Below are 12765 nucleotides of genomic sequence, written 5' to 3' on the forward strand. Positions count from 1 at the left end.
CTGTATGTATATGTAACACATATAGTTGACACCACCCTACTATATGTATATGTAACACATATAGCTGACACCACTTTCTACTGTATGTATATGTAACACATATAGCTGACACCACTTTCTACTGTATGTATATGTAACACATATAGTTGACACCACCCTACTATATGTATATGTAACACATATAGCTGACACCACCCAACTGTATGTATATGTAACACATACAGCTGACACCACCCTACTGCATGTATATGTAACACATATACCTGACATTGAGGATGTATATGTAATTTGTCTACATGTTTATATGGACCATGACATGGTTAGATTATGAAGATGCAACACACAAAGCTGCCATACTTATTGCAGACAACAAAGGTATCCACTACCATGGTTTTGGAGAGGAGACAATTAGACTGACCAACGTTAGCGGTGATGTCGTCATAGGATGTGGCCTGAACAGCACGGAGTGCACTGTGACGGCTGAGGTCAAGGTCCTTTCTAACGGTAGGCTGTATGTCTCCAGTGTCTCGTCCTGGCAATAAACTATAAACCACACAGGGAATGTACATGACCTTCTAGAGAGTGACAGATGGACGTTCAAGAAAAAATGCAGAATTTGATGACCTGTTCGAAGGAACAGCAAACACATGTGAATTATCAGTAATTATAGAGGGGTGATATATATGGCGTGAAAAAAACATGTTTTCGGCGTATTGAGTGAGTGCAGCAACATCCTACAACGCATCGTTATATGATGGCAACCCAAGTCTAGATTTCTGAATTAACAGGTATGTCTGTATACTAGTATACCTAGATATATGTATAGAACTGGGTATGCCTACATATAAAGGTGGGAATATATATATATATATATATATATATATATATATATATATATATATATATATTAATGATTTTTTAAGTGGAGTTAGATTGAACACAGTTTTTATAGACTAGCGCTTTCAACTCGTACCACGTACGAGTCTCATCAGGCCATAACTGAATAACGGACATGAAGTTGTATATATATATATATATATATATATATACATATACGTACATCAGATTCGAGTATACTTGGAGATGGACAGAGTATACCACAGATAGATGTGTATATACGTAGATATAGATTCGAGTATACCTGGAGACAGAGTATACCACAGATAGATGTGTATATACGTAGATATAGATTCGAGTATACCTGGAGACAGAGTATACCACAGATAGATGTGTATATACGTAGATATAGATTCGAGTATACCTGGAGACAGAGTATACCACAGATAGATGTGTATATACGTAGATATAGATTCGAGTATACCTGGAGACAGAGTATACCGCAGATAGATGTGTATATACGTAGATATAGATTCGAGTATACCTGGAGACAGAGTATACCACAGATAGATGTGTATATACGTAGATATAGATTCGAGTATACCTGGAGACAGAGTATACCACAGATAGATGTGTATGTACGTAGATATAGATTCGAGTATACCTGGAGACAGAGTATACCACAGATAGATGTGTATATACGTAGATATAGATTCGAGTATACCTGGAGAGAGAGTATACCACAGATAGATGTGTATATACGTAGATATAGATTCGAGTATACCTGGAGACAGAGTATACCACAGATTAATGTAAGTAACAGGGTTCTCCCACACTACAAAAACGTGTCACATTGAATGTACAGCATGCGTGATTAACAAGCAGTGTTTCCATGTGTATACAGATGACCGCGGCTGCCCAGTGTCTGTGGACATCAGGAAGTACAAGTGGCCATGGACACCTGCCGGCAAGTCCCGAGTTGCACCGTGTCCTGTTGGCTATTCTGGTAGGAGATTGTCTGTGTCTCAGAGAGAACTCATTATCAAGTATGTGTATCATCAGTACACATCAATCTGGAATAAACGCGGGTGGTTTTCTTTTACAATCCATTTGGTGACTGCCCTGTGATACTGAGGTGGATGTCATTGTGTATTACAGGGAGAGCCAATCGGTCGTGCAGTGATGTCTCCACATGGTTCTACCCCAACTACTACCGCTGTGTCAGCCACAGGATATCCCACGTGGACCGCGAGGTACAACATCACCATTCACCTATTCAGACACTACGGGTTTACATTCTGGTTTAGATGAACAGTCAGTTATGATCCCGTCACACACACACACACACACACACACACACACACACACACACACACACGCACGCACGCACGCACGCACGCACACACACACACACACACACACACACACGCACACACGCACACGCACACATGCACACACACACACACACAAAGGTATGAACACTAATACAATCACACACATACAACGTATGGGGTTCCACTCTAGTTATGATACAGTCATACACATGCATGCGCACACATGCAAACATATGCACACACACAAACATGTACACACATACAAACACATACATACACATGAGTGAGTGAGTGAGTGAGTATGGTTTTACGCCGCTTTTAGCAATATTCCAGCAATATCACGGCGGGTGACACCAGAAATGGGCTTCACACATTGTACCCATGTCGGGAATCGAACCCGGGTCTTCGGCGTGACGAGCGAACGCTTTAACCACTAGGCTACCCGACCGCCCCACATACACATGAACACAACACAAAAAGTAAAAACACTTCTAGTCACACACACACATAGCATACATACACACACATGCACACATACACACACATGCACACACACATACACAGCATAAAAGATATGAACTGTAATAGTCACATACACACAACACATAGATTCCACTCTAGTTATGATACTCACACATTCACTCACACACACGCGTACACAGCATAAAATGTATGAACACTAATACAGTCACATACACACAACACATAGGTCAACTCTAATTATGATACTCACACACATTCACTCACTCACACACACACACGCGTACACAGCATAAAATGTATGAACACTAATACAGTCACATACACACAACACATAGGTCAATTCTAATTATGATACTCACACACATTTACTCACTCACACACACACGCGCGCGCGAGTACACAGCATAAAAGGTATGAGCAATAATACAGTCACACACACAACACACACAACACACACACACACACACACACACATCAAAAGGTATAAACACTAATACAGTAACACACTCAAGACATTGTTATATAGTTGATGTACTCACAACACTAGTACAGCTACACACATTACCAAAGGTGGTCGATGACTCACCACTCGTTTCATCACATCGGACTCCTGACTAGAAATGTTCTATGTTTATTACCTCTCGTGAGAATCACTGTCGTGTTGAAGGAGACACAGCTGACTGTGTTGAGCAGATACTTAATCAGGGATGAGTCTGTGGTTCGCCACTATCAGAAAGAAGCATGCATCAATCGTCAACATCAAACATCAAACATCCGTTTCTCCGAAGAAGGCAAAGTCAGTTTCATCAGCTGACAAGGTCATAGCTCTGGTTTTCTGAGATCCCAAATATAAAATAAAACGTCAACACCAGAGAAAACTCAGTCTCGATTATCTACCAAAACAGATTCCATTCGGCGTACAAGGCAAAATAGCGGTGAAAAATATATGAATGGACCACTGAAAATCAGTGATTACACAAGGTGTTCGCGAATCGCACAGCAGTACTCCTGACATATGCCATAAAGGAATCCCACTCGAGGACTACCTCCCCAAAGGCCATACCATTAATGGCCAATATAATGCTGCGTGAGAGTGTCCAGGCTGAACGTCCTGGAAAACTGACTAAATGTGTATTGTTCCACCGGAAAATGCACCTGTACCCACGTCTGTTCCCGCCATGGCTGTATTGCCTGACTGTGTTCCGTATTCGTCAGATTTCCCCCACCTTCAGATTTCCCCCACTACCCAAACTTGAAGAAAGGACTGTCTTGCAAGCACTGCACAAATGATGATGACGTCATTTCTGCCGAGGAGGACTTTTTTATACCATCACGAGGAAGCCTTCTACACCAGTGGGATCCCGTCACATCAGTATTGTTTACAGAAGTGTGTGGACCTCAGAGGGGATTACGTTGAAACTAAATAGCAACTAACACCATCAGTCAATAATCGTTGGGCTTTGAGACCGACCTTAAATCAAGAATATATTTTTTCAGCTAAACCTACAAATCCAGATACTCGTTTATTTAAGAAAATCACCCTTGAGCAATGCTATTTTGTGGCAGAATGTTTTTTTCACCATTCTGAAGCATAATTCTTTTTTGAAGAATTTTCAGGGACAATTTAATGGAAATGGTCTGTCCCTCAGAACCATTCACCCAACCCCAGTAGCACATGGGTTTATTCGCATAAACAATATAGATACATATTATGATACAGTTACAGTGTGATCTTGCCACACACAGGCTTACATTATAGATGTGTTACAGTTACACACCACTGACCCTAGTCACCAACACAATACATTACAGTGTAAGGGACAATAACCATCACAATACAACGAATACCCAAAATCTAAAATTAAATATATAGAGAGTTTTCTGACACGCACATACTTGCACGTGTACTTGCAGTTGGGTAAGATAAAGACAGGGGCTCTGTCCGCCAGCTACATCACACCGGTCCTGGTACAGCTGGACACGGCAGCAACGGAGCTGAATCTGACCGGCGGCGACATTGGCGGCATCGTGTCTTCCATCTCGGACATCATCATTCTTGTGAAGGTCACCAGGCGGAAATTGGGGGATGATGGTCGTGAGGTAGGGTGCGGCGAGACTGGCCTGTGCACACTATATCTTGCCATACTCACACTGTCTGTCAGGTATGGCATGCCCCATTGACATGAGTATCCAAATTAGACAACCGGAAACGGTACTTTGTCACTGGTGCACGTGAACTGGTGTTTATACAAATATGGAAACATGGGTTCTTTTGATCATGTTGATGTTGAAAATGAACAACGTTTACATAGTGCTGACAAACTGCTTAAAGGTTAACAGACAGATGGTATCGAAGTTGAATGTGGCTGTCACAGATACTGTTGGTATACTAGAAAACAAGCTCATGATCAGTTCCTTGAAGAATGACGACGAGTTGTTTTACATGCCTAAATCTTGCGACAAATGGTTTATCGAACATCGTGCTGAGAAACTTAAACCGACCACTGTCACGACAAATGCACAAAGCAGCCAGGCTCGATAAACTAGAAACACACAGAAACGCGGTTACAAGAACAACCATTCTGTGAATATTTACAGTTGGTTTAAAGGTGCCATTTCGAATATACAAAAGTAAGGGGGAAGACAATGAACTAAATACGGAATATGTAAAGGATGTATACTCAGAACCATTAAATATGCATATCATGTTGTGCTTGATATTCAAGTGTGTCTGTGATAATGGTCCAGACTTTAGTGAAAACTCCTACTTTATTTCACACTAGCCAAAAACGTTTCCAATCAAGTTAACATTTAGACATTGTGACATATTTTTGAAATGTGTCCATGCATTATTTCATACATTCATCATGTCGGTACTTGTTTTTCCAGTCCTTCATTAACATAGTAAACAGTGCCCTAGCCAAGGGTAATCTACAGGAGTGGAGCATAGTGCTGAAGGAGGCGGTGAGTTAATGTCCACAGTGCATTGCTAGCGAATCTCAGGTATCATGTGCACACTGTAGTAACCTCTTTTTATACCATGCAATATAACCTATAGTGCCACAAAGATCCTTAGCCATACTAAATGGACAAGATAGCTACTGTTATTTAAAACAATGCGTTGAGAACATTTTCTGTGTTGCCACAGCTCAACCAATCAACAGTTAGCTCTCTCCTGCGCTCTGTCAGTGACTTCGGACTGTTGACGGCAGAAGATCACGTTGTCAACGACGACCCGGTTTATGTCGTCAAGGAGACGATACGTAAGTATCTAAAGTACTGACAATAATTACGTACTTTACATAATTAATCGTCTATGTAACAACATATCAGTTAGGACATCCACAGGTTATTATAAAAGATACAGATCCAGTTTTCAACTAAGCCGCCCTCTTTGTCAAGGATTGTGTATCACATAATATGTAAATCACCCGATGATCTTCCTACGGTCTTATCCATGCATGTATTTGTTTCAGTATTTGGCGCTGGGAAGACATCACCCAAGGATATGGTGTTCCCCGATTACACGAATGACAAACATGGTGATACATCCCTATAGCTCTTCATCGCCAGGTTTTACTGCATCATGAAGTTAGATAGTCATCATCCCTGTTCATCATCAGGATTTACTGCATCATGAAGTTAGATAGTCATCACCTCTGTTCATCATCAGGATTTACTGCATCATGAAGTTAGATAGTCATCACCTCTGTTCATCATCAGGATTTACTGCATCATGAAGTTAGATAGTCATCACCTCTGTTCATCATCAGGATTTACTGCATCATGAAGTTAGATAGTCATCACCTCTGTTCATCATCAGGATTTACTGCATCATGTAGTTAGATAGTCATCACCTCTGTTCATCATCAGGATTTACTGCATCATGTAGTTAGAAAGACATCACCTCTGTTCATCATCAGTAGCTACTGCATCATGTAGTTAGAAAGACATCATCTCTGTTCATCATCAGGAGCTACTGCATCATGTAGTTAGATAGTCATCACCTCTGTTCATCATCAGGAGCTACTGCATCATGTAGTTAGATAGACATCATATCTGTTCATCATCAGGAGCTACTGCATCATGTAGTTAGATAGACATCACCTCGAATCATCATCAGTAGCTACTGCATCATGAAGTTAGATAGACATCATCTCTGTTCATCATCAGGAGCTACTGCATCATGTAGTTAGATAGTCATCACCTCTGTTCATCATCAGGAGCTACTGCATCATGTAGTTAGATAGACATCATCTCTGTTCATCATCAGGAGCTACTGCATCATGTAGTTAGATAGACATCATCTCGAATCATCATCAGTAGCTACTGCATCATGTAGTTAGATAGTCATCATCTCTGTTCACCATCAGGAACTACGATGGAAAGTACAGGTTCAAGCCTTATGCATGTACACTCAACCCCTCGGGGTGCTCGCATTCAACGGTTTTATGTGGGAATACATTTGGTTGTTGTGATGTTAATGAATTGACACCTGTGACGTCATGCAAAAGGGTTTTTTTCAATACTGAATGCACCTGATTGTTTGCCCAAGCAGATGTTCCTAGATACAGGAGGTCCAGCCCGGAGGGCGCGTCAGTAGCTGTAGAGAAGGCTACCCTCGTCAACCTGATGGACGGTGAGTGGAAACATTGCATCTTTCAGGCATATGAGAAGCTACACTTTCCATGATAACCTGTACAAGTCAAAGTCTACATCAGTCAATATAAGAATCAAGGTAATGCTTCTGTTACACTGTTTTGACAGGCTCCTCTGACGAGGTCAAGTGGACATACTCTATTTACAAGACACTATCAGATATCATGAACCTGGACGACCACTCAGATAGCATCAGGTAGTAGTAGCATCTATCTATCTTACAAAGTGCACGAAACGATATTTAATGTGTTAAAGACACTGGTTTATTATATACTTAGGTGTGAAAGACCGAGTTTCCTAAAGTTTAGAAAAATAATGTTTCAACAGCTGTGACAGAATAGTAAAAATGTCACCTTTTGTACATCAAGAGATGAGACGATACATCACATTTACGAGACTCACGAAATGTCCTCTATATACCGTATCCTAATGGATCTATAATGTCATTGATAGCAATGTGTATTTCCACTAGGTCTGTATCTTTCAATGAGCGGGAGCGAGTGAAGGTCGTGTCGGACATTGTCTCCTTGATGGTGGAGTCGACAGAGGGAGTTGAATTGAACCCACCTATTAGAGCCCGGATGATGAGGAGGACGGAAGAGGATGAGGTAAGTAGATCACACTCGATTGTACCAAATATTTATAGATCAAATTTATAAGTTCCTCCCGGTGTGCTATTTTGATATGCCTCCTGATACTGTCAGCAACATTGGCGAGCTATATGTATTAGGGCATTCTCCAGTTCTAATTCATCTCTGCGGATACCACAAACAAATCTACCCCGTGCTGCTACACGTTTGTTGTAGCTTATCCAGCTTTTTTGTCCAGAGGATGAACTGTGCGGGGTATCTACAAGGATTCCTTTGCTGTAATATTTCTAATTCAAGTTTGTGTTTCTATATTTGTTTCAGACACCCCTCAATAGTGCGGTGCACAAAGTGTGTGGCAGGTTCATTCCTATGGATGGGTAATTATAACATTTTATAGCTGTTTCGTTTCCAAAATGGTGGACTGCAGCATTCGTTCTATGTATGAAATGTTCATTTTACAGAAATGTCGACCTGTTGCTATGTTTTCATGGTGCACACCAAACAAACTCTTCGATTTCTATGATGCAGTTCATCTGGTATGAGCTGCACGTGTCCCTCCATTACACTATACCTTGTTTGTATCTAGAAGCAACACGAGTCGCTGGGTGTCTGACGGTTGCCAGCTGGTGGTGGACAGCAGTTGGGTTGTGTGTGAGTGTAGCAGACTCGGTCACATCGCAGTCCTCACAGTGGTACGTGCCTCAGGCCAGGGACTTATTTCTCTGTAATCAGCTTGCGGACAGCAGTCTCCTTAATGATCCTTTAATTACCACAGTGAATGGATTAAATGAACGTTACGTTGTGTGAGTAGAGAGGGAGATCAAATAATGTGTATAGCTTCACAGTACTGGGTAACATCTCTACTTTTCCAGGAACAAATGTCTCCGAGAGCACAGCCACTGTTCCTGACTGTGCTGAAAGCCGTGTGTTCGGTACCTCTGCTGGGGGCTCTGATCATCGTCATTGTGGGGATCAAACGGAGAGCGTTAGTAAAGTCATCTTACCCATTTCCAGAAAAACTGACTGACACATTCCTCTTGTAGGCTACTTCACTTTTAAGTATATCTAATGACACACATCCGTCTAGGACGCTACTTCATGTATTCGCAGTGCCGCACCTACCTCTAGGAAACTACCTCACGAAAATGCAGTGACACATATTCATCTAGGAAGCTACTTCACCTCTATGTAGTAACACACAGGTATATAGGAAACTACCTCACGAAGATGCAGTGACACATATTCATCTAGGAAGCTACTTCACGTCTATGTAGTAACACACTGGTATATAGGAAACTACCTCACGAAGATGCAGTGACACATATTCATCTAGGAAGCTACTTCACGTCTATGTAGTAACACACTGGTATATAGGCAACTACCTCACGAAGATGCAGTGACACCTATTCATCTAGGAAGCTACTTCACGTCTATGTAGTAACACAGTGGTATATAGGAAACTACCTCACGAAGATGCAGTGACACCTATTCATCTAGGACGCTACTTCACGTCTATGTAGTGACACACAAGTATATAGGAAACTTCCTCACGAAGATGCAGTGACACGTATTCATCTAGGAAGACACTTCACGTCTATGTAGTGACACAAAAGTATATAGGACACTACCTCACGAAGATGCAGTGACACGTATTCATCTAGGAAGCCACTTCACGTCTATGTAGTAACACACGTATATAGGACACTACCTCACGAAGATGCAGTGACACGTATTCATCTAGGAAGCCACTTCACGTCTATGTAGTAACACACGTATATAGGAAACTACCTGACGAAGATGCAGTGACACATATTCATCTAGGAAGCTACTTCACCTCTATGTAGTAACACACGTATATAGGAAACTACTTCAGGAAGATGCAGTGACACATATTCATCTAGGAAGCCACTTAACGTCTATGTAGTAACACACGTATATAGGAAACTACCTGACGAAGATGCAGTGACACATCTCCATCTAGGAAGCTACTTCACGTCTATGTAGTGACACACACGTATATAGGATATAACGTCTATGTTTCAGTTTCAGTTCCAGGCCATCTGACCCATAGTACATTCATATATCTAATATGTACAGGTGCATCTAAATATATCCTTTGATTCAAAGAACTTTGTACAAAATATTTGACTTAAGCATATTTTTTGAGTGAGTGAGTGAGTGAGTTGGGTTTAACGCCGCTTTTAACAGTATTCTAGTTATATCACGGCGTTTCAAATTAATGTGGGAGGAAAGCCCGAAGTGATGCAGGAATCAGACGTTTCGGTGAAATCCACGAGCACGGGTATGGTGCTGACAAACCTGAAAACAGCATATTTTGTGAATTTAAAGATGCAGCCAATATAGAATTAGAATCAGCTGTATATTCTTGCAAGAACAAATTACGTTTTACTGCATAACATGGGCAATAAAATATTAACAGTATCGGATATTAATACAAGGTCATCTCCACATAACATTGCAATTATATTAAACATATATTCAGATACAAAAAGTACCTTACCTTGAAGATGTAGTGATTTAAATCTTTCTGCTTTCTGCTATCGTTAGTTTCCACAATAGTTGCTCCGTTATGTTGCTTAGTATGAACGAATCTGTTAAACAGACATGGCGTTGGTTTACTGAATACACATACTGCAAAATATTCCGCATGGGGCATACTGGTGGGTCATGTGTTGCAGGATGACGGGCTGCACTACCTTGTCTCTCAACGTCTGTGGAGCCATCGCTGGTGCTTATGTTGTGTTTGCTGTAGCCATTGACATCACAAAGGATGAGGTATGTTCGTCAGGCCACAGGTAGCAAGACACTTCTCACACCATGTTTATATGTATATAATCATGTCGAACTGGGGATTCGAACCCAATTTGGACACACGTGTTCCAAAACCAAAGTTGCATTCACGTCAGTTGTATGGCACTCGTAAACCTATATGTATTTTACATTTTGCAGGGTTTCTGCATCGGCATCGCCGTTGCACTGCATTACCTCTTTACGGTGATGACTTTAGGGATGTTAGCTCAGACGGTCTATCAAGGTGTCATCTTTTACCGCAATCTCACCCTTCCTGTGGTACATACACCGAAGTGGCCCTACGTATGCCTCGTCCTGGCTGTGTGGGGTAAGTCACAACAGTATCCACCAGTCCCCTCCAGCTAGCTCCCAGCAATCCCCACCGACAACTTACCCTCACTAATCCCCACGAGCCCTCACCAGCCCCAACAAGCTCCCAACAAGCTCCCAACAATTCCCAACAATCCCCACCAGCCCCCACCAGCCCGAGCCATCGTTGTGGCGAATGTACCAATACCTCGTCCCTCATTGTCCCGTGTTTACAATGTAACAACAAGACCCAAATGTAAGCCTGCTGCAGGCAGGATGGCTAATTGGCCTAGAGAAGAGATTGAACAAGTGTGTTGAATTGCAAGAGGACTATGTTGAAAAATATATCGCGACAATAGTTTAGTTCCGTGTATGCGAGGCCACCTCAGCTGATGGTCAGAGATGATTTTATTTCTTTTTGGAGTACACAAACAATAAGCTGACAGTATAAAGTTCACATGCAATCTTAAATACATACAAGTTTCAAAGTATATCAATGTGTTGTCTTTGATCCATTTTGCAAGGTTGTTCCAGACATGCTTTACATGAGAAGTTGATATTGTTTATCGTAATTGTAATGTCAACATGTATCTTCCTAGTGGTTGGCGCCGGGATAGTGGCAGCAACAACACTGGTGGCTGGTCTTGATAGCTACAGCACAACACAGCTGTGAGTACATACTGTAACAGCACAGCACAGCTCAGCTGTGAGGACATACCCATGACCCATGTATTAATGAATCACTATCAAAATTATTTTCCCTAAAATGTTTCGTGTGGTGTACAAAATTCTTCGTTCTTCTCTGAGATTGCATGGATAAAAGCAAATTGTTCGCATTTTTGAGCGTCAACGTGGTGTTACTTCTACTTATCTCGTAAACTTTCTTTGAACATAACTAAAATCATATAAGTGTTAGTAATTGCCTACTATGACATAACGACATCCATGTAATTACATCAACGTTAGTTACTGACCTACTGTAAAGGAACAATGCAGGTCAAAGTACATACACGTTAGTTACTGACCTACTGTAAAGGAACAATGCAGATCAAAGTACATACACGTTAGTTACTGACCTACTGTAAAGGAACAATGCAGGTCAAAGTACATACACGTTAGTTACTGACCTACTGTAAAGGAACAACGCAGGTCAAAGTACATTCACGCTAGTTACTGACCTACTGTAAAGGAACAACGCAGGTCAAAGTACATACACGTTAGTTACTGACCTACTGTATAGGAATAACGCAGGTCAAAGTACATACACGTTAGTTACTGACCTACTGTAAAGGAACAACGCAGGTCAAAGTACATACACGTTAGTTACTGACCTACTGTATAGGAACAACGCAGGTCAAAGTACATACACGTTAGTTACTGACCTACTGTAAAGGAACAACGCAGGTCAAAGTACATACACGTTAGTTACTGATCTACTGTAAAGGAACGACGCAGCCGTAAGTACATACACGTTAGTTACTGACCTACTGTAAAGGAACAACGCAGGTCAAAGTACATACACGTTAGTTACTGATCTACTGTAAAGGAACGACGCAGCCGTAAGTACATACACGTTAGTTACTGACCTACTGTAAAGGAACAACGCAGATCAAAGTACATACACGTTAGTTACTGACCTACTGTAAAGGAACAAGAGGCGCGTACATTCACTACATCCTTCACTGTTCCATTGTTAGGGTTGTCTTGTATTTTTGCAGAGTTGAAAATGTGTCCAGTCCGGA

At 41.4% G+C, this 12765-nt stretch overlaps 1 protein-coding gene across 1 annotated transcript in view; it reads left to right on the forward strand.

The window, feature by feature from the left end:
• LOC139463350 (adhesion G protein-coupled receptor L2-like) overlaps positions 1-12765 on the forward strand; it is a 34546-nt gene that overhangs the window by 15407 nt on the left and 6374 nt on the right. The window contains exons 8-23 of the mRNA XM_071244598.1: positions 367-504; positions 1742-1843; positions 1996-2090; positions 4569-4754; positions 5544-5618; positions 5803-5917; positions 6131-6196; positions 7213-7293; positions 7422-7509; positions 7786-7921; positions 8225-8280; positions 8490-8595; positions 8776-8888; positions 10603-10699; positions 10874-11042; positions 11623-11692. Of these exons, the coding sequence (XP_071100699.1) occupies positions 367-504; positions 1742-1843; positions 1996-2090; positions 4569-4754; positions 5544-5618; positions 5803-5917; positions 6131-6196; positions 7213-7293; positions 7422-7509; positions 7786-7921; positions 8225-8280; positions 8490-8595; positions 8776-8888; positions 10603-10699; positions 10874-11042; positions 11623-11692 (1693 nt within the window). The remainder of the gene's footprint in view (positions 1-366; positions 505-1741; positions 1844-1995; positions 2091-4568; positions 4755-5543; positions 5619-5802; positions 5918-6130; positions 6197-7212; positions 7294-7421; positions 7510-7785; positions 7922-8224; positions 8281-8489; positions 8596-8775; positions 8889-10602; positions 10700-10873; positions 11043-11622; positions 11693-12765) is intronic.

Source organism: Haliotis cracherodii, unplaced genomic scaffold, assembly GCF_022045235.1.
Source record: "Haliotis cracherodii isolate W230 unplaced genomic scaffold, xgHalCrac1.p SCAF_16, whole genome shotgun sequence".
In the NCBI taxonomy this organism is placed as follows: domain Eukaryota; kingdom Metazoa; phylum Mollusca; class Gastropoda; order Lepetellida; family Haliotidae; genus Haliotis; species Haliotis cracherodii.